Source organism: Gymnogyps californianus, chromosome 13 (assembly GCF_018139145.2).
Source record: "Gymnogyps californianus isolate 813 chromosome 13, ASM1813914v2, whole genome shotgun sequence".
NCBI lineage: Eukaryota > Metazoa > Chordata > Aves > Accipitriformes > Cathartidae > Gymnogyps > Gymnogyps californianus.
The window spans coordinates 8,971,709-8,994,556 of NC_059483.1; the positions used below are offsets into that span (position 1 = coordinate 8,971,709).

At 47.9% G+C, this 22,848-nt stretch overlaps 1 protein-coding gene across 17 annotated transcripts in view; it reads left to right on the plus strand.

Annotated features, from left to right (window-relative positions):
* The window catches only part of CADPS (calcium dependent secretion activator), a 225,469-nt gene that overhangs the window by 26,117 nt on the left and 176,504 nt on the right, over positions 1–22,848 (plus strand). For all 17 annotated transcript variants that reach the window (XM_050904397.1, XM_050904395.1, XM_050904394.1 and 14 more), the window contains exon 2: positions 18,492–18,605. In XM_050904397.1, coding sequence (XP_050760354.1) covers positions 18,492–18,605 — 114 coding nt within the window. The remainder of the gene's footprint in view (positions 1–18,491; positions 18,606–22,848) is intronic.

Sequence of the window (22,848 nt, forward strand, 5' to 3'; positions counted from 1 at the left end):
CCGAGCAGCGATCCGCCCCTCCCCGCCAACTCCCCCCCATTTATATACTGAGCATGACGTTCCATGGTATGGAATACCCCTTTGGCTACTTCAGGTCAGCTGCCCTGGCCATGCTCATCCCAGCTTCTTGCATACCTGCTTGCTGGCAGAGCATGGGAAACTGAAAAAAAGTCCTTAATTTAGGATACGCGCTACTTAGCAACAACTAAAACATCAGTGTGTTATCAACATTATTCTCACACTAAATCCAAAACACAGCACTGTACCAGCTACTAAGAAGAAAATTAACTCTATCCTAGCTGAAACCAGGACACCTTGCTTATCACAGCATGATTTAACTACCTGGCGTTGTTCATGTTGTTTGATTAGGTTATGTGCTATATAATTCCAAGTACAGTGTGTGCATGGTAGTTGCATAACACAAATTAAAAATCTCTGAAGTACAGGAGTCATATATGTGAGAGTCATAGAGATCCTTTTCGACTCTAATTAGCTCCTTTCCAGAAGAAAATAAAAAAGCATTAAAAAAATGCAGCTCACTTCAGTGTGTAGTAAAAGATAATGCATTGTGTGGGCTTGGACAGTGCCACATGACGGAGCATCATGCTGGGTGGTACAAAGCTGTGTCTCTTCCCTGCAGCGGTTTGCTCCCCTGAAGAGTCTGGCTTTGCTAAGATGGTTGGCAAACCTGATGTGAGCAAGCGCAGGTACAGCGGGAGGGGGGTGCCCTCTCCCTCCCCTGCACCCAGCTTGTCCAGACCCCATCGGCGGGAGCTTGCCTCCCCTCCCAGAGTTCAGCATCAGTCCATGCCCAAGGGATGCAGACTTGTGTCCTTTACACAGCCCTGGGAAGGGGACTGCTCCTGGCTCTCATGGATTATCATGTGAAATTATTCCGAGTTATGAGTACCTTGGGGCACAGGCTGGTGGGGTTTTTCTTCCATTCTGCACCGAGCGGTACAGGGAGACCATGAGAGTCCAGTTATCGGCAGGAAAAATAAACCCTGGAACTGACCTGGGTGCGAACGGGACAAGGCAGGTCCCTGGGAAGCACAGGCTGCTGCAGAGGCATTTGCAACCAAAGGGACCTGAGTGAGCCGTAGGGGAGCCCTCAGTAGTGCTTTGGATTGTGAAGGTGATCTCAGCACCCTCACCGCCTATCAAATGAATCAGCAGGAAAAAAGTATTTCTCTGGCTCAAGGCTAGTTAGTTTAATTAAAGGTCTGTTGCTCTTGCCAGCAGTTCAGGCAGAATTTGATGTAGTCAGCTAAGTTGGTTGCTTAAATGATGTGATGTTGTTATGCCTATTTTTCCTCGAGTCTGAATTTCTGTGGCGTAAGTAACAGGATGAAATGATCTGTTGCTGTCTGTGGAGAGCTGTTGAGAAACGAGTGGTGGAGGTGGTGGGGAGACACTTCAAACTGGCAGGGGATCTGCTGTGAGACCTAATGGTTTTGCTGCAAATTGCAAGGGCCGAGGATGTGCCAGCGACTTGCCTTGTGTGGCACACTGGATAAACGGCCACCACAGGCTCAGCACCTGCTTATTAAACTATTTTAAAGAAAATAACCTTGACATCTAGTTTATCCACTCTCAAAGGACTGTGGTTTGTATCTGGCTTTTTCTCTAAAGAATAAAAGTCTGTATTTATATCTTGGGGATGAATTTTCTCTAGGCTTTTGCATATCCAAAAGGCTCAATGACTTGAAGTGATGGTTGCAGTGATGGACTTTTCACTCTGCTTGAACTGCTGGACCATAATGGGGGATGTAAAGTAGTACATTTAAAGTGGGATTTGTTTCTGTAAAGGTGCAATGATTGTATAATTGCTGTCTGCTAAAAACCAATGAAAATAAGAGCAACCGTCTTTCCGTTGGTATAATGAATTTACAAGGCAAAAATAACACTGAAGTATCACTTTGAAACAGAGGTAGACATAGCTGAACCCCAGGCTCTTGATGTGGTGCTGTGTTGTAGCAAGGGTTATTAACTTTTTCAATCAAAATCTCTGTTTCGGAGATCCTGAGCTTCGAGGAGTCTGAAAACCACAGGGGTGGCTGTAGGAAGCAGAAACCTGAGTGAGTAGGTTGCACAACAAGGACTTCACAGGCTACTCCCAAGAAGATGTTTATGTGTGTTTAGCTAGGAAGCAATAATACTTCTTTCTGGTTGCTTGTTACAGAGCTGTGCAAGTGAAGCTAGGTATAGCCAAAAAAACCCCACAACAACATCTTCTGATTTTACGTCCCTGTTCTTCCATACCTGTAGTTTTCTCATGGACCATCTTATGTTTCCTGTTATACCATATTCTGATTCTAAGCGCTTGTTTTTCCATACCTATACTTTTCTTGTGAATCATCTTATGTTTCCACTGGGGATAGAAACGCAGCCTCCGTGCTCCGTCCCAAGGACCTTGGCAGTTGTTGGCAATAGCCATTCCTGGAGTAGCCGCAAGAAATGCTGTGGTGGCCACCTGGTTCCTTCAGGCTTTCTCCCAAGGACTGTAACCGACTGCCACGTGGACGCTGGACTGGGGGTAGGCTTGTGCCATTGCTGACACCTTGCTGGCCGTTTGCACTGCTCTGGCTCCGACTCCCCATCCCAGCTGGGATCCAGCCCTTCTTTGGAGCCTGTTGAACTTGAGTCCTGGCTGTTTTCTCATGCTTGCAGCCACGATCATTTGCGTGGTACAGCTGCTGGGACTGACTTAATGCAGTTCTGTACTTATCAAAGGCAATCATCGAGATTGTAGGCTTTTTGGCTTCTTGGCTGTGGCTTCTGTCAGTAGTTCCTATTAACACTAATGGAAATCACTCTCTGGCATCAGCAGCACAACACCCCCTGCACGGTGCTCCACTATCTGACAGCGTGATGCTGCAGGATTCACAGGAATGGGATTGTGGAGGTAATTCCTTCTGCGTCACACAGAGATTTTACTGCGAGGGGTCTTGCTATCACTTCGTACGTACTGTGCCAGCTTAATGTGCTGTTATTTTCGTTCTTGGGAAGAGCCCGTAAAGCTGAAGAGCGTGGTGGAGGTTAACACTGGTTCTGCAGGCACCAAGAATAAGGGAAGAAAAGTCTTACTTCTTTTGAACTCCAGCCTCTGTCGCAGTGCTTCAGAGGGTTTCTCTGTGGCCCTCCGTAACTACAGGGAACGTCAGTCTCTCTTCAGCAGCACAGCAGCAGCCCCCGAGCAGGGAAAGCAGCCTGTGTCGCCCACCCAAATGTCAGCCCGTAGGCAAGAGGATTTGTGCACAGGCTTAGCAGAGAGCTCAGCTACCAGACCAATTCAGAAGTCTCCTTGGTCTTCCAAACAGGCTGGTGGGTGCCTTGCTCTTACTGATTCATGTTGGCCAGACTCCGGGTTGCTCAAGATAAGCGTCTTCATTCTATCATGCACTTGCTGCATATGTCTGTTTGCTGTTAGCCTGCAATGTGGCAGAGGCATCTATCTTTCTGTGTTGTTTTTTTTTTTTTGTCTGATGCTATCTTCAGTTTCTTTGCTTCTCCCTTGTATCTGGATGAATTGGGATTTGTTTTGCTTGCTTAGATCACATTTCTGTGAAAGTTGTCTAAGGAATTAATCATGAAGCTCGACAAAATAGTATATGGTTTGAAAAGAAGTGGTCACAGTGTAGAAGATTAAAGGAAATAAAAAATTCTTTTTGCCCCCTAACTTTAACAGGAGCTTAGGTGTACCCCAGGAGATAGCATGGGAGAGAGAAGTGAAATTGCAAAGAAGACACACATCAACCAGAAAGAGTGACCTGTGCCCAGTAGTTCTGCGTTTGGGCTTAGGGAGCTTTGCCAGGGGGTACATGCTCCTGACGAAGACTTTGACTTTTGAGTCAGTGAGGGGAAAGGTATCTTCTCCAGGACTAGAGCTGCCCCTTTGCTTCCCGATGGGCAGTGATGCTGAGCTTCTCAGGTGACTTCTATTTCCAGCTTCCCTGGCTTTTCTTTCCAAGATTTCCTGTGGGAGGAAATTTGTTGCTGATTTTTGTTTGCCACAGTATGCATAGTCTCCGGCTTTCCAAGCCCGCAGCCAGGGTTTTGGCTGGAACCTGGCAGCTTTCTCTGCTGCGTGGGTCAAGCCAAGCGCTGAAGCCTGGCTGGGAATGAGTTGGAGGTGGAACAAAGTTTCACACCAGTTTGTCCTTCTCTTGTCAGTGTGGGCAGGATACTTGCCCACTCAAGTAACTGAAGTCTCTAAAGTTTGGAAACTGCAGATAAGGAGTGGCTGAATGGCAAAACAATGCTGGCATCACTGAAAAAAGCCCTGCCAGTGTGAAACTGCTGCTGCACCCAGGGGTACGGGCTTGTTCGTGCTGCTTCGCTGGTGCTTTCCTTCCATGCACACCCCAGCCTTGCCCAGCTTTCTGGACAAAACCTGCTTGGTGGCAGTTCAGCTTGGTCCCCTCTTCTTTATGGGGTTTTGAGGCCATGTCAGAGGAGCTGCACGAGCCAATGAAGCCAGTGCGGTGTTTTTTGGCAGCGCCTGCCTTCACCTGTGCACCCCGAGGGCTCGCCGCTCCCTCCCCATCTCACAGCGCGCCTCCTCCCTCGCCCAGCTGCCAGGGAAGCTTGCCGCCGTTATCCCAGAGGGGTGCGAAGGCATTTGTCTTCGAGACAACCGTCAATCAGGGACGCCTCCTCCCGAGCAGGCTGTGTGGGCCACTTCTGCAATATGTCGCTGTGCCGCGTGCCTGGGGAGAGGCGATCGCTGGCTGTGCCGGTGCATGCCCATCAGTTAGCACCGGGAGCGAAACTCCGAGCTCCTCTCATTCAAATATTTTGGGGCGTTTTCAGGTAAAAGACTGGATTCCCAGATCCTCAGTTCTGCAGCTTTTATTTAAGTAATATTTAAGATTAGTATTTTTTCCTTCCTATTTTTGCAGGTAACGGTTAACTCTAATTCTTTGGCGTAGGCTGAGGCTTCTAATAGGAATGCTTGAGTTAAAAAAAAAAAAAAAAAAGCAATCCACGCTGTAGGCTGAGGTGAGCTGGAGTCACTGGGATGGTGTGTGTGCATGTACAGCACAGTGTGGGATCTGTTTTGTGGGATGAGGGCACATGGGGTCCTGTGGTCCGGCTGCCACCGAGCTCTGGGATCTGCCACCTGCACAGACCTGCTTCCAGGACGTAGCCTGTTCCTTGCGCTTGCTGGGAGGAGGAAAACAAGAGTAGTGATTCAATGCATTGTGCTCATTTTGGGAGTTTATTTTCCCACTTTCTGTGGTTTTGACTCTTACGGTTTCAGTGACCTCTTCCAGGGCTCCTGGGAGCAGAAGTGAAGCTACAGGATGGAGAACGCTGTAGGCAAATTCTAGCATAGCTGCCTTTTACGAAGAATAATTTGATTTTGTTTTTTCCTCTTTCTGTATGCCCACGTGTTTTCTGCTCCTACAAACACTCCTCTGAAATTATATGCTTCAGATCTGCAGTAGCTGTGTTGCTTTTTGTGGGGGTTTCAACTTGTACTCTCAATGTGCAGACAAACTCATTACCAGATGTAGTAACAGGCAGTTCTTCCCGCCTGCCCTTTAGGACTGTGCTCTGCTACCTCTGTACACAGCCTGCTCTCCTCCCTCCTCGTGGGCTTTTTCAGCTAGCAATAAGGTGGCATAAGAGACAAAGGAAATCTGGATTTTGGGCTCGGACAACATATTCTGGGGGTGTGCTGAAGAGGGTATTTGCTCCATCTGTTACACCCCCTTCTGCTGCAGGTCACTGCTTTTGTAGCATCAGCTTGTAATTCTTCTCATCCACTTGCACACAACCTGCAGCAAGCGAGGAGCAGAGACAGCTCATCTGATGGGAAGGGGATAGCGGGGGGCAGTAACCCTCCCAGCAGAAATGCCCAGAGCTCCTCACTCAAAGCCCTTAAAAATAGCCTGCCTCAAGCCCAAAGAAGAAAAGTGACTCTCTCTTCTTTTTGAGACAGCCTTCAATATACTACACTGTACAGGAATCCTTAAAACAGCTTTCCTAGCTTTAAATGAGAGAGTTTTTAATGTGTAGTCATGTGTTTTTGGAAAGGATCTTTATGTAGGGCCATATACAACTGTTGTGTTGAAAATTGCCAGACTTCAGGTAGTTAATATATAATAGTGGTACCAAACTTGCTTTTTCTGGGTTTGTTAGAAAAGCTGGATGTTTCGAATTAGTATCTCTCACGTTTGGCCAAAAAAGGCACTACAGGCCATCAAAGGCACAAAAAAAAGGCTTTATTTATGGGTTTTTTACTTCCAGCTTACCAGCACTGTCTCTGTCTCTGTCTCCAGGCTGGGTTGCAGATGGGTGCTGGGGAGGCAAGTTGGACGGGACCAGATTTGGCTGCCTTTGCTCTGTGCCAGGGAGCCAGCATGAGATATTTTTGCAGTTGGGACCTGCCGCACGGGGCTGGATGGCTGGTTCTGGGTCACAGCAAGCAGCTTTGGGGGGTGTTATTTAGCTCTAATTAAACTTGGCAGGAGATGAAAGGCAAAATACAACCAGCACGCCAGCTAGAGGCACCAAGGGCAGAGGGATCGTCACTCGGGGAGCTAGGATGTCCCTCTTGCCCTTGCCAGATGCCCCCAGGGATGGTTCCAAGCACATGTTGGTTATGGCATTGCTTCTTCCACTCTACCGCTGGGTTTTGCTGTGGGGCAGGTCCTGGTGCCAAGCTGTGCGTGGCCTGGACACCTCACCCTGGAGGCTCCTGTCCTTCCACCGGTTCCCCAGCAGATCTCCCTGTGTTGCAAGGCACAGACTGATTGCTGCAGACTCCAAAGCCCGTCAGCCAGCAAATGGCCTTTCTCTTCTCTTAAAAACCGTTATCAAACTCCACGCCTATTTCATGCAAGCAGCTAACTGTCTTCTTTGCAGATGCCAGCGCGGGACCTGCACACGCTGCATGCAGCTGCATGCGCATCGTAGTGAATGCAATTTCTCTAGCTACATTTCATTTACATTTACAGCCCAAAGCTGAGAAAAGGCCACTGCTTCCTCCAGCCTCCCCTGCCAAGTGAATGTGCTCCGAGCCTGGAAATTTGAGCACTTGCTTGAGCTAAACTAGCCTCGGGGGGGTATGTCCCCATGGGGCTCTCACCCTGTCCCTGTGATGCCTCAGGTAATTTGCAAGATTTACCCCTTTCATTTTCAGCCTCCTGACATAAACTGGGTCCAAGGACTATGGCTGTGGAAAAAAATTGGATAATTTTAACAGTGCCTTTCCTTAAATAATAATAAATCACCCCAGTGGAACAATGTTACTGCAAATAGTGTTCCCTAATGTTTTTGAATGAGCAGACATTCATTCTCAGCTATTTTGGGTACATATCAGCCACTGTGCAAAGGTATATTCCCACGTCTCTGCCCGGCGGTGGGGATGGAAAGTTGAAAAGCTCTGTTTTCTTGCAGTAGTTTGCTGCCTCAGAACAAACTACCTTTTACCAAACTTTTTCTTCCAGCTCCAAACAACATGCCCTTGTAAAATCGGAGATTACTCACTTTAGCAGGAAATGTGAGGAGGAGGAGGAGGTGCACTACAGTTTCACACCTTTTCTCTCTTGTTTTTCCATCTAGAAACAAGTTCTGTTCTGGCTTGACTGATTGATTGAACCTTTTTCAAGTGCTGTCTGAAGGAGACAGCTTATCTTTACTGGATCAGAGATGTGTTTGGCTCTTAAACTGATTTTCTTTAAAATCTGGGGTGTTTTCTTTCTTTTTGTTTATTTCCTGGAAATCATAGCACATACACAGAACAAGGGAAAATTTTGAACACGACAAGTTGTACTTAGCCAGAGCCCCAGCATGTAATAGGTCAGATCTCTTGATGGGCTGCTGTGAAAATGTGCTTTCTTTGGAAAAGAAATATTGCTCAGACCTGTGTGTGCTTCCCCTTCCACCCCACCGGCCCAGTTTCAAGTTGGTTTAGACAGCAGCCCTCTGTTTTGGGGGGTTGGTAGTTTCCCCAGCTGTCGGCAAGGGCCGGCGGGTGCGTGTGGCATGCCCACGGCAGGGCTCACCATCTCAGCCTTGTCTGCCTGGAAGCTTCTCTCCATTTCTTGCTGTCTTGTTCAGTCCTATTAAAGATATTCCCTCCCCTGCTAACTTTGCCAGGCTGAAAACGGCACTTTCACAGAGGCTGGGACACACCAGGAGTCCTTGAGTCTCCATTCACTTGTCCGTTGCTTCTGCTCGGTTAGAACTGTTTTTAAAATAGCTTGTGAGGAAGAGAGTCAGAGTTTAATGATGAAAATGGTACAAAAATAATTCCAGTGATGGTGGATGTACTTTTTTTTCTTTTTTTTTTTTTTAAAGAGACAAGACTGGGTTTTTTGTTTGGGGATCTGAAGTGTCGGTAGGAGATCTTTAGCTCTGGTTGTTTAATGTTTTCAACTCAGCATGAGCTGCTGTATACATTAACCAGGAAGGATGATTAGCTTCTGTGGTATGTGAGGTCTGCCTGGAGTGGGAACATAGAGATTAAAATAGTTCAAATAGTGATTTAAAAGTGTGTCTCTAAAAGTAGCTTGCTTTTCTTCTTGGATAGCCCACCATCCTAGTCTGTGAGAGGCTCTCGGTCTTTTCATGCGTGTAGCCACTTCTGGAGAGAAGTGAAGTGCTGGTATTCTCCTTTCACAAATGGGAAGTGTGGCACAAAAGAAAAAGACAACTGGGCTGTTGGAGAGCGAGGACTTGCCTGGGTCCTGGGACACTGCCCTCCTCTATGGGGGACCCACCAGCATGGAGCAACTTGTGTTCCCACCCCATCCCTCACCCACTTTTTGGACTCAGCTAGCTTATGGATATTTAGCTGTTCTTAGGTTGTGCCTGGGATCTCCAAACACAGGATATACCAAGCCTTGCCTAGCCTCTAAAGTAGTCCAAGAATGGAGATGCTTGGGTAGTATCGGCAGCCATGTGGGTTACTGGTCTTCAGAGTACTGTACTGTCCAAATAACACTGACCAGAGTGGTGGGAAGAGGTTCTCCACTGTTAGTTACTCATCGGGAGGGGCTGGCAGGGTGTCCCTGGTCAAAGGGGCTCTGGCCACATTCATCAGCTGAGTAAAACCATTCACTTTTACACAATTCTTTCTGTTGGGCACCTGAGCATCATTTGTGAATGCACCTTTGTAGTACTTGTAGGAGATTTTGCACAAAACTTTTTTATTATGAAATAAATACAGCATCAGCTATCTACTGCAGATGATTGAACTGAGAGATTTTACATGCCTGTCTCAGTGACAGAGCAGGAGGCTTAGGTTTTTGTGGCCACCAGGCAATAGGTGTGCAGCATCCACACCCCAAACTGACTTTTTTACTTTCCTTGTCAGTAAGGCTGTAAAACATCCAAGTTCTGGAAGTTGTCCTCGGAAGATTTTGAAAGAAATATAAATTCTAGTAGTTTTATAGCCCAGCCTGTCCCTGACTTTTCCAAGGGACACGGCACGGGCGACTCATGGGAGATGACCTGTGATGTTCTCCAGCTCCACGCCATGCCCTTCCACTGTGAAGCACACCATAGTCTTGAGGCACGAAAGTATGCGAGGTGATGTCTCAGGAGCTGTGTCACGTCAATACTGACAAGCTTCAGGAGACGTGTGTTGTTTTCCATCCAAAAGAAAAAGAGAAGGAGCGAAAACATTGCTTTCCAAGACTGCCTGTAAGGCTCAAGAGGAAAGGAAGATCTTCCCTTGATCCTTTTTCCTGGGCTAAGTTTTTTTGGAGGTCTCAGAGCGGCAATGGACTGTACCTACCACACTGTACTGTTGGAGTAAAAGGGCAGGCCAAGCCATTTCTGTTGCATTTGCAGAGAGCTCCTATGCCAGTCAAAGCAAACATGACTTGACCTGCACCTCTGACCAAGGCCCTTGCTAGCAGGATTTTCCAGAGGAGGCTGTGTAAGTGGTTGTGTTAGCAGCCCTCGGGACTTGGGGTACACCAGAGGGTGACTGGGAGGGAGCAAAGAAGGTGTTTGGGCCTGAGGGAGGAGGAGGAGAGCCACCAGCTGCAGAGTCCAGCCTGGAGGAGACCTCAGGGAAATAAAGGGATTTGTCTCCTGCCTTTGGGGCACCCAGAGGGGCACCCAGTGTTGAGGGGGCTTTGCACATCGCTCTGGCCATCCTAGACAGCCTCCATTCTATATGCCTCCTGGTTTTATTTGCTAGCTGTATTTCTGCTAGTATTTTTATGGGTTTGTTTTTTCTGTTTTATTAACAGAGCAGCTACACTTTTACCACAGGCAGGATGATGCTGGGCTTTCTGCTGAAAGCTGCCAGATCACGATGAAGTGTTTTACCCAGCAGAGCTCACCAGGCGAGGCTCCCGTCACGGCAGAAGTCACCAGGGAGGTTTCTTGGAGCAGCAATTGCCCCTGAGCCCATGCTCAGTCACTGGCCTAGTATTTCATCATTTCTATTTCTTGCTTGTATTTTGTGCTGGCTTCTCCATTCTTCTGAGATCAAAGTCATATTTTTATTAATCAGTAAAAAAATAGGGGCACATATCTGTTTGATCATACACAGAAAAATACCCAGCAGGGCTAGCTTAGTCTGTTGGATCTATTGCAAACTCACTCTGCTAATGGCTTGCTTAGGTAAAATAAGATCAAAGTTGGGAGAAGTTCCAAGTTTTCTGTGCTCTTGTCAGGTGGCTCCATCTTGGGGTTATTCGCTTGCACACCAGCTGCAGAGGAGGGACCAGCCAGGGAAAGAGAGAGGCAGCAGGAGAAGGAAACTTGCAGACACGAGCAGAAGTTCCTGAAGCTGTCAGAGCTGCTTTTTCCAATAAGTGTGGTTGATCTTAATGGAAAAGGGGACCCTTTGCAGGGGGGAGATGCAGGGTTGGCATGTGAGCGTTGGACGGACACACCTGGTACAAACAGAGGTAGCAAGTGACGCAGACAGTGGCAAGGTATCTTTTGATGTGGCTGCATCTAGGCTTGCCCTGTGGTGCAGGCTGCAGAAGAAAGGTGTAGCTTGGAGAGCACCAGGGAGAAGGTCATCATGGCAAAGGCCCAGTCCCAAATCCTGGCTTTGCTTTCCTCTTTTAGCATTGTGCATCACTGTGTTTCAGAAAGTGGGAGCAGCCATAGTAACGTTTTAGGTCTTTCATGTATGTCAAAGAAGTGTGCCTAGCTGGTAGAGTGAATCATAGAAAAGAAATGCACTCAGGGTTTGAGAGGACAAAAAAGAGCATCCACATGTTTCAAAGAGAGCGACTCAGAGCCTGTGCTTTGTCTCTTCTGATAAACCTGCTACTGGATATAGTCTGGGGCAGTGGAAAGGAGAAATCTGCTCTGCTTGATCTAGAGGCTCTGTGCCTGCAACTGGCCTAACCAAAGGGATTGATGTTTTACCTTCCCATTACTTCTCCAGCAGTATTTGAGCCTCTTTAAAGAAGAAATGTTCCAGCAAGTGCCAAAATCATTTAGCACTCACTGCTCATGCTGCAAAGCTGCTGGAGTTTGCTTGTAATAACGGAGGTAGCGAGAGGTCCTGGCAAGGATTGGAGCTGATGCTGTGGTAGGGCACTGGCTGGGTGGTAGCTCTGCGGCTGGGCAGAGGAGGGGGCTTCCTTCCTCTGCAGGCAGCTCCGGTGGGTTTTCTCACCTCTTCGGTCATGTTGCTGAAGCAGACATTTACTGTCAGTTCAGGAAATATTATTCTTGTATTGTCGGGCTGCTTGAGTGAGAGGTTTGCTCAGTCTCTGAGCTGCAAATCGGTGCTGGGCTGGTGTGTAAGGACTCAGGGGCTGTTTGCGTTGCTTGTGCCCGAACCCAGCCTGATTTCTGAGCATGGGGCAGGTGGCTATGTAGGAGTGTTGCTCCTTGGAGGGTCCCCATCCCCAACATCCTAGGTGGACTGAACAGACAGGGCATGAGCTGCTGCAGGCAGAAGGGGTTGTTTGTGCCCTTCACTGCCCCATGTGTGTAAACCCAGGCATGGTGACAGCACAGTCGTTTTCTCTGCAGCAAGTCAACTGGGCACCTCTTCTGAGAGAGGAGAAGGTGGCACCAGGGTTGGTGGCCAGGGATGTGACCGGTGCTTTTCTTGTTTGCCATCCACAAAGGATGAGAATGGCTGGAGAGAGGGCGGGCAGCGTGGATGCACCAGGGCCTGTAAATCATGGACAGAGGGGGGAGGCAACAAATCAAGTGCCCACGAAGAGGGAATTGTATAGAGAGCGGTAAATCAGTGGGTGTGTGTCCAGTGATCCACTGTAAGGGAAAAGGACGTGCTGGCTCGGTATCCCTGGAAAGATGTATTGTGGCTATCGGAAACGAAAGCACAAGGAGGTCTCTCTGGTAACAAATATTAAACTTCTCTGAAACAACCAGAAAATACACTGTTAGGCAGCTGGGAAAAGTTCCCCGAGACTGGCAGTTAATACTGATCGCTTACGTTAAGAACGAAAAGCCAGCGATGTTCAGCCATTTGCAAAGCAGCCGCGTCTGCCCAGGAGAGTTTGCAATTAAAACCCCAAATGCTGGGGATGTGAGTCACCCCCCGTGTGGTCCTCTCTCCCGTCAGGGGGAAAGCAGCATTGGCGCAGGGAGAACCTGATGCATTTTCCCAGTGCAAAATAACCTGACAGGTTTTTTTCTAGTCTCATGCCCATTGCTGGGGCCTCTGGCCTCTGCCCCGAGGCCAGCGCTTGGCTGCTCCGGCCCCCTGCACCTCCCGCTCTCCCTCCCCCCCTCATTCATGTCATGGCTGGTTTTCTGACTGTGGAAGCAATGATGCTGAGGGATGCTCGTTTGGTTGGTTTAGCTTTTTGCTAAATCACCTGGTGCCAAGGCGTAATAAAATATTTATTAGATGTTACAAAACCAAACCCAGAACAGCAGCACAGTGAGCAGTTAAATATTCCTCCTTGCAGTGGTGCCTGAACAGCAGGTGCCCTAAGGAGGAAGAACTCTGTGCTGCTCTTGGTCGCGTGCTGTAAGCTGGCCTTTCTGGACAAAAGGCAGAGGTGCTTCCCCTGGGAATTACCTGCGGTTCCCAGCTGAACCAATTCCTGTGAGAACACGGGTGATACTGATGGGCTGAGCCGTCAGGGACCGGTGTGCAGCACCGCGGTGCATCCTCACGTCCTGGCTGCAGGGCAGACCATTCCAAGTTGGATGCGCTGGGTGCAAGGGCACCGTGAGGCATCAGTGCACTGAAACACCCAGTCCTCGATCAGAGGTGTTCAAGTGTGGCAGTAAAGGGGGACACCTCTCTACCACAGGGATGCCTTTCACTTGAAAACCTCCTTCTACAGAGTTGAAATCTGACTGCTATTCCAGCAGCCATCACGTTGATGGATAGGGCTTTATTAGCAGGTTTGCGTACACGTACAGCTGTGGATGGGTTATTCTGTAGCCTGCCACTGACAAATCAGCGGTTAGCCCTAAAACGTTTGGCAACCTACAATCTAGGATGGCCTCTCCTTGCAAATCTTCTGTTGGATATCGTACTGCCATAGTGTAATGTAGGTTGCAAGGGACTTCTGGAGGTCTCTGGCCCAATTTCCCTGCTCAAAGCAGGGCTCCCTCCCAAACCAGATCACGTTCATGCAGTCAGGTTGTGCAAATTTGCAAGGCTGGAGGTGCCACAGCCTCTCTGGGCCCCTGTCTCAGTGCTGGACCCCCCTCACTGCAACATTACGCAAGAATTCTTATAAATTCTTATGAAACTCTCCTTTCTACTAGCTTTCAAGGCATGTATCTGTGGCTTTTGGACATTCAGTACTGTTGATGTGCATCGTGCAAAGCTTGGAAAGACAACTGTCCTGTGAGTGCAAGTCATCTTGTTTTCTTCGCACATGCAGATTTGAAAGTTTGCTTTGAAAGAGTGAAAATCTGCAGAAGTCGTTCTGGTTCTTCGAAGTTCAAAGCATGTAAATCTGAGATTCTGCTTTGAGCCCATCCATGATACAGTGTGGGGTACAAAACCCAAATCCGGCTAATGTTATGTTGTTGTGTAATGTAGACCCTAAGCAGTGAGCTGTGCGGCCGTGCTTATTCCTGCGTGCTCAGACACAGCAAAGCATTTTGGAGAGAGGATGGATTAGTGAGGCACGTTGCTGTGTGTAACTGTTTTCAGGGAACTTTTCTGCTGCAAACAGCTCCTCTTTGCAATGCTTGTGCTCCCCCGGTGTAGGCGAAGGAGGCTGGAGACGATGTGCAGAGATAGTGCCAGCTGTTCGCTGGCTGGAACAACTCTGGAGAAGGTGCCATGGCTCCGTGCGTTTGGGTTTGCGTTCGGCTCTAAGTCAGATGGAATATGTGCAAAAATAACACGTAGCAAGAAAGCTGCCAGTGAGCTCCCGAGGAGGCTGGTGCGCTGGTTGCTGAGATCTCCATCAAGATCTCCATCAAATTCAAGAAATTGCCTCCGTGATTTGCTTGTGACCATGGTGGGGACATGGCACATGCCAGAGATTGTTCCACCCCATTTCTGAGGTCACTAGATTGTGCTAGGCATGCAGTTTCTCTTAAAAAGGTTAGACCAAGAAGGTAGGAAGCATTTGGATGCCCAGATCTAGTCACTGGTGAGCTCTTCCCCATAATTTAGTCCGTTTTGGAGAAGACCTCTGCCAAGCTTCTTATAAAAAGCTGTGCAATCCACTAGGGATGCCAGCCCAAAGCTCCATGGGTGCCCTGCCTGATACCTGTGCCAGGAGTTCATCACCACTGACTCAATTAATGACATTTTTAATATGCATGTGTATATTTGGCAACTTAAGTACTCACATGCTTTAGATAGATAAAGGCTGTGAAACACTCTGCTGCATAAACACACCACAATATTAACTTGGGAGAGTTCACTTGGATCCAGAGACTGTATGCAAGCAGGGCGTTCTGCAATCTCTGTCGAATGCAGAAACGACTGTTATTGCTTTAACGGCTGTCACACACTGAAAGCAGTTGTGGGGAAAACCAGTGAGAGTGGGAAAAGCGAGGGAAGGTAAATAGGATAAACCTTTTCCATCCACCACAGTGCTCCTGCTTACTCCCAGCTCTCTACTTCTCTCCTGTGTGATGGCACCTGGATTTGTATTTGCGTCAGGGGCAGGGAGGCTCTGCCCCCCACCAGCCTCACACCCGCGGAGCTTGCAACCCAACAGGGCTTCACCTCCTGCCGTAGCTGGCGCAAAGGCTGTGCTATTGTACTGATGTGCTTTGAAGGGGAAGTAATTCTGTTGTTTTCTGCTATTTGTAAGCACACTGCGGAAGGTAACTAAGTGAGAAGTGGTTTGTATTGGCCCCTTAGTGGCCTTACTGGATCTGCAGAAGCTTTTGGCTAGCTTTATGGGGATTTCTAGCTGGTCACTGGTGCCTCTAATAGCGAGAGATAAAATAACACCCCTGCCTTTAAAAAACTTAAGCTCCCAGGTACAAGTGTTCAGGGCATGTGCTCTTTTAAGCCCGTGGATGGGTTGGTGGCATTGCTTGGCCCTGCTTCAAGGCTTTGGAGTGTGACATGGGGGCTGAGGCTGCCCTCCTGCCCAGTCCAGCCTCTGCCGGGGAGGTGCTGCCTCCCGGCTGCCCGAGGGGCAATTCTGGGGTTCGGCAGCAATGCCCTTGGCGCCTGACGGGGAGGGGAAGAGGCATAAAATAGGAGGTGGAGCATGCTGGGCAGATTTCGTTGACCTGTGGGTCTGACCACCCTCCGCTTCCCGGCTGGTGCTGACTTTCTGCACGAGGCATCTGCTGCTGTGCTGCAGAAGCTAAATTTAATATGAAAGCAGTTTAATTTCAGCTCAGATTGACTGCTTTCCTGATAATGTCCTTAACAGTGGCACAGACACAGATCAATACACCGGTGCTGTTTCACGGTCTGGAGGGGATGGAAGACCGAGGGTCCCATTAGCCAGGGACTGGGCCATGCTGCAGCCTGGTGTGATCAGAGAGGATCTCTTTTTCCCTGGATGGGGAAAATACTTGCATAGAGCTTGGGGGTGAGGAGGAGGGAACTGACACTCCAGTAGAGACAAATCCGATGATTCATTTCCACAGCCCCCAGGAGCTTACGTGTGAGCTGTGTATTGGGAGTTTCTAGGAATTTCAAGGACCGTCATTTGTTTTGAAGGTAGCCCATTCAATATTGAGGAAGGGGCATAAAATATTGCTGCTAGATGACATTACAGTAATTGAACAAGCGAGGACTTCTGGAGGTTGTCCTAAGTAATAACCTGGGAAAAAAAAACCCATAAAAATGCCATGCACATTGTTAAAATCCCAAATGAAAAGCCTCTTGGCTCAGAGTATCTGTGCTCTTAGTATGTCTTTCCTTGTGCCTCAACACCCTGATTTCAGTGTTACCTGTAGTTTTCCTCTTTCTTTTCCCAGTTTCTTATGGCCTCTGTCGCCCTGTTGTTTCTGCCAGATGTTCACAATGGTTGCTAATACAAAATCGTCAATATATTTAATCAACATCTTGCTTTTCTCTTCGTCCAGATAATTAAATGCTTAATAAAAACAGACCTAGCACCTTCCCACAGGTGTCTCCCACTCGATCACTGCATTGTCTCTGGCTCCTCTTATCACTGACCCAGTTTTCTTTTCCATTCCGTCAGGAGTTTCCATCGGCTCAGATAGGTTTGGAGCCTGCTTTACGTCTGATGCTGTGCCTATTGCCCAAGGGCTCGTGATATCTAGGGTGCTACTGGCAAACACCACAAAGGGTTTTAGGTGCCTGACATGGCAGATGGACTCTTAAAGCCAAAAATTAGATCCTGCCAGCCTTAAAGCCAGCAGCTTTTGGCAGTGCTTTTCCACAGGGCTCATCATTGCAGATGGTGCCCAAGGCTGAGGTGAGTCAGGTTAGAGGGACGGTCCTTGCTCCAGCCCTGTGATGCTGAGCCTTGTTGCATGTGTCAGACCCTGTGAAGTGTGGGCTGCTGTTTTGGGGATGGGAATGACCCGTCTTTCCAGCACCCACAGGGGCGGCGAAGGCTGTTCCATGTTTTTTGAAGCAGAGTGTATTGAGTCTGGCTTTATGTCACTTTGATGAACACCTCTCCATAAGCACCAGGATAAACTAATGCCAGATTATCACATCAAATTGCCATTGCTCACTAACCCTCCTCAGCATGGTGTAGCAGAATTAATTACCAGTATTCATGATGTTCGTTACCACAGTCCCTAAACACCCCGCATGGCACATCATCTAGATCTAGTGATTTTTATCGTTGCGTTTTCCAAGTGGTCCCTCTCCTGCTTTTTATCACTAGCTGTGTTTACCAGGCTTCATTATGCTCTAGTTGTTTGGATGTCTGTAGTTTTTGATACTTTATTCAAAGCCATTTTGACACTTAGAGCCATTAATTTTATTTTTCTCTTCCATTCTAATAGGCTGGTTTCTTCTGCTGGCATACAAGTGAGAAAAAAGCACTCTTCTCTAGACCTTTTGGTCATTAGTAAATAGTTGTCCTAATTCTTACTGCTCTCTTTTCCCTTTAAGTTTGAAGTTGTCGTATATACATCTTGTTTGCTTCCTTTTCTTTTGTCTAAATTAATTCTTATCCTCAAACCTGAAGTAGCCCCATGGTAAACCAGGCACAACTACATTTAGGCCCCTGCAGCCCTTCAGCATGCGTGTTATCTGCATCTTAAGATGTTATGCTGACATTGCTGGTACATGACTTACGTGCCTGCTGTGACTTTGTCTGCACTACAAGCTGAAGAGGTGGGGGTTTTTAGCTATATCTGTTTTTAAACTGACAGATAAATTGGCAAAATAATGGCATGTTATCTTAAGAGGCTGGAATAAACCCTTGTAAACTTTCTATTGATGTCATTGTGCCAAAATTAGAACTGTCTTGTAAGTTATACCAGCTATATGCTGGACGGAAACTGTTTTGAGCAGCAAAGAGATGATAGAGAAAGTCCTTGCTAGGATAAGGAGAACAGGTTTGCCCTTGTATGATTTCTTTGGCATTAAATGGCATTAAATTCTTTCACCACTGGTCCTGACTGGTGTTTTATATGTGACAAGCCAAAAGAAATGAGCAAGGGAAAAAAAAAACAAACGAGGAAAGACCAAGGCCCCAGAGTGCTGATGAGTGCTGTCTTCAACAGCCAGCTCATAAGGCTTCCCGTTCAGTGATGAAACTTCATCTTCTGAAGGGGAGGAGAGGCTAAATGGGGAAGAGATTGCACTGAAACAGTCTGTTCCAAGCATGCACACAGCAGCTTGCTTTTGACTTAGGTATACCTGAAGCAGTAGAAGTCTTGTGTGTGTGTTTTGTGGCGGCAGAGTTGTTTAGCAATGATGTTCAGGGTGGTTTTAGGTGCTCGTGATGCTTAAATGAACTTGCCAGGGTGAAGAGTGCATGTGTGTGTGTACCCACGCATGGCTGATTCCTCATCTATTGCTGCTGTCCGCAAAGGAGAGCAGAAGTGCGCATCATAAGCACCCCGATAAGATATTGCAGAAGAATTAGTGGATTTTTTTCCTCATACATAAACCTTTCTTGACTGATTTTCTCCTTTTGCATGTTTTGCAGATAAGTAAGCAGCAGCTCCAGACAATCAAAGATCGTTTCCAGGCCTTTCTCAATGGAGAAACCCAGATTGTGGCAGATGAAGCATTTATAAACGCTGTCCAGAGCTACTATGAGGTAAGGAGAGACAACACAATATTCATATGAATCCCTGTTCTCACCCCTATTCACAGATGGGGTCGAATTCTGAACTAATGGATTGTCCTTTGTCAAACGGCACAAAACAAAGGCAAGTGCAAGGCTTCTTCCATCTGATGTCTGGTACATCACCAGGTTTGTGAGGTTCAGGGTTTGGACATGCAACCACACGGCAACCGTGGCAACCCCTATACCATGGTGTATCCTATAGCTTGATTATGGGGAAGATCGCCCTTCCTGTAAGCTGAAAAATACCTTCCTGATGCTTTTAAACAGTGTACTCTAAAACAGGGAAGATGGCACAATGTAAAATAAATGTCACATGCTCCCTATGAAAAATACCAAGAGAAAACTGGGCAGCACATTCAGTTCTTGCTGAAGCTTTTGCGTTGTGTCTAATTGACTTTGGGATTTTCAGCAAGAGTCTTGTCTTTTCTCTTCGGTATGACAAGTGCTGTAAAGCAAAGGGGAAGGGAGGAGGGTGTACATCTACAAAACTAGATGATACCAAAGAACAGGAAGCATCATTCATAATTGTGCTAAAGAATAATTATGCATGTCTGTCTTTTTGCACCTCTTTGTATGCAGCCCTTCATGCTGCCTTTCATATCTTTTCTCAGAAGGAAAGAGCTTCTGTTTTTGAAGGAAGTCAGTGCTTGCGATTTGTATGAGGAGTGTCACTTATTTTTTTGCTAGCCTTTCTGCAAACCATTTCTCTTTCTCCCTAGAGCTATTCGGTCATAAAAGGTGAAGATTTTGAATTGCCTACATAAAATATTTCTCTGGAAGTGGAATCTAAGAGGGGACCAAAATCAGATACTAAAACTGAAGGAATTTTAACTCTATAAAAAATGGCAGCAGCTGCTTCTGTGTAAGGAAAGCACAAATTATCTCTGGATTAACTGTATTAAACCGGCCTAGTAGTTACTGCTCCATCATTCTCTGTACAGGAAGGAAGTTGAGAGTAATTTACATCTCTTATCAGAAAAGAAATTGCCAAGGCATCATCAGTTTATCACAGCTTCACTGAACAGATGCTCTCAGAGAAAGTTTCCAAGATGGCGTGAGCTGCATTTTAGGATGCAAGAGCAGCGTAATCTGTTCAGATAAGACTATTGGGCAGGAGAAGGAACCTGCTTAAAAACAGGCAAAATACATCCCTCTTTCACTGGTGGGTCTGGCTGAACGTGTGTCCTGCCCAGCTCCAGAAGTCCTGTGCTGTATAATTACCCCAAGTGATCAAACTTACAAAGAGCGGTTGATCAGCTCTAGATGTCTGCAAACCCTATGTCTTCAGTTCAGTTGGACGCTCCACCTGCTCTGTCCTACTTAAAACAGGCCATGAAAAGCATAATGCATCGCTCTGTGTCCTTTAGCACAACTTTCTTTTTCTTCTCCTTAACTGTTGGCCGCCTTTAATTTACAGCCATGTACTTTCAGCTTCTGTGCAGCTGTAGCACGGCTGCGTGTCTCTTCCTCGGCACCATCTGCAGTGGCACAAGGCAAAGCCTTGCCGCAGAAAGCCTCTGCTCCCTCTCAGTGCCTGAGCAGCATTCCCTGCTGATGGTGTTCTCCTTCCGCCCTTCTCTGCAGAGAGGTGTCCACCCTTGGTCGAGCACCTTGATGGTGCAGTCACAGCAGATCCTGCTTATCTCAGCTCCTGCAAATCTCAGAGTTTTGTGCAATTAACTGTCCCTTGGATGGACGCTATCTAGAAATTGACGTTTAGGTACTGACTTGTAAAGCTGCATGATGGCTTGGAAAATAGTAAATATTGGGTTTTTGCTCAGCTGAAACTGGCCATCTCTGTGCAGGACATGGCTGATGTTTCTAAGGGGTTCACTTACTATGAGTGCAGAACAGGATCATTACCTGGGGAATTACTTTTTTTGCTGGAGAAAGAAAGAGGTAAAGGTGACATGGTAGGTCAGGGATGTGTTTGCTCTTGCCATGGACGTGTTTGCATGGCCACGTTCTGATGTTAAGTCTGCTGTCAAGGAGTAAGCATGTGATTGCCAGTCTTAGACTAGTTCACAGGCCACTATCAAATTAAAAGATTGAGTGAGCTGAGCAGACTCCACCACTGGTCTGCAAAACACCGCTGTGCCTGCAGGAATGCTGCAGATCCATGTGTGCGAGATGGGCCCAGCAAGCTCCAACAGACACTCCAGGAGAGCCTGTCTCATGTCCTTTTACTTCTAGTGAGTAAAGCTTCATCTGTCAACCAGCACTTTAGGCGGCAGTCCCTTTGGTGGGTATTATGGAAATGCTTCGTTAGACCCATTTCCAGTCTGCTGTGGGCAGAAAGAGCCAGGACCACACGTGACCTGGGGGGCTCGTCTCTGGACATGGCAGGAGATGCCTGACCCAGCTCACAGAGGCCAGTTCCCTTCTGCGTGTGCCGATGTATGCACCCACGCTAGGAATTTGCTCCAGAAATTCTAGACTCCTGGCAGTCCTACTAGGCAGCCTTACAGCCGGGCGATTCACCTGGTATTTTCTAAAGAAAGCAGCTCATTCTGCAGGACAAAACACCTCTTTCATCTTTTTTTACCTTCCTATTTCACGGTCTTTTTCTGCTGCTTTGTGTCTGACTGGCACTCCCCTGCGCCTGCCTCCTCTGTGCCAGCCGCAGACCTCCTTTCCTCTGCTGGCTGCGGCTCCGCACTCGGGGAGGATAAATAGGGGCTGAGGGGAGATGGGGGGTCAGGTCCCTTGGGGAGATGGGGAGTCGAGTCCCTCTGCTCACAGTGCCGTCACCCCTCCAATGGGGGTGAGGACCACGGATAACAACAGCCGCTGGTGCTGGCAGGTATGGGAAGTCATTAGCGCTGTCACACAGGGTCAGGCCAAAGGCGCTTGGAGCGGATGATTAGAGAGGGGATGTGGGAGCCGAGGGTGCTGCAGCGGGGCTGTTCACCATGACCTCCCACCGTTTCCAGCAGTCAGTGTGCTGGGGACTTCCTCGGCTGCGTCAGGAGCTTGGATTTTCATAGCTCTCACCTATTATTTAAAAGCACCCGCACACACCCAGGGTGTTATCACTCATTTTTAAGCTCTGCAGGGAAACGAAGTGTGTGCTGGTATCGTTTCAGCATGGACTGAAGAGGCTGCTGGTGGGATCCTGCCTGTCTCGTCTGCAGGGAGTGCTCCCCAGCACGGTGATGTTGGAAGGAAACAGCCCAGCTCTTCCTCAGCAGCATTTCTGGGCTAGTCCTGGAGCAAAACCCACTGCTACTCCCAACAGATGCCTGTGCCATCAAGCATCTGGGAACATGGAGTGCCATGTTGCTGAGTGGTATAAAAAAAATCTGCCATGTCCTTAGGTCATCCTCAAGCTCTTTAATTATTGAGAGCTGACAGATACACCCTGGTGCTGGCACAGCTTCTTCCCAGCCTGCTGCATTCATCCGTTCTCAGCATCATTAATAAAACAGCAGTTCTTGCTGGACATCGATTGCTCTCCTGTGTTCAGGGCTTGGGAGAGGAGACCTAACACAATATCCCCCTGTCCCTCTGTCACCCTTCAGCTCTGTGTTGCTCCCATGGCATCTCCTGGTCTGCAGGGGTCTGTTATGTTTTGACCCTTCTGCTGCTCTTGCAATGGGAAGAGCATCTTCATCAAACGCCTTCTCCCTTGCTCCTGCTGTCAGTGTCCTGCACCTTGCAGGCTGCTCTCTCTGCAGAGCCTTCCCAGGCAGCCTCAAGCCGTGCTGAACCATCCTGTGCTACTTCAACAGAGCTGGAGCAGGAAGGGATTTGGCCTCGTCCACCTGTGGCCGCGCCACCTTTTAGTGAGCTGGGTTGCCTTGGTGTTTACCCATCAGTTTGCAAAGATCAGGCCATTTGTCCTTTGTCCTTTCCCGGGGTGTTTTAACGGGGCTCTTGCAGTGCTGGTTGCCCAGGTTGGAAAGACCAGGGTATGGGAGAAGTGGGGACACACGTGTTATTTAACTGAAGGTAACATTAAATTAATGAACACAATGCCATTCCTGTCATCTTGTGACAGCAGGGCAGTCTGCAAAGATCTCGTCTGGTGTAATAGCTTAATGAAAGCCTGGTCCTTGCACTGGTCAGAGGTTTCCCAGGGGCCTGGCTACCAGGATAAATGCAATGCAATGCTGTTCACTTGAGTAGGATGACTAGGCTCCCTCTAACAAGGCAGAACTTGGCTAGGTGAATGTAGTTGTGCAATAACTTCCTTGTTAAAACATTTGATAGA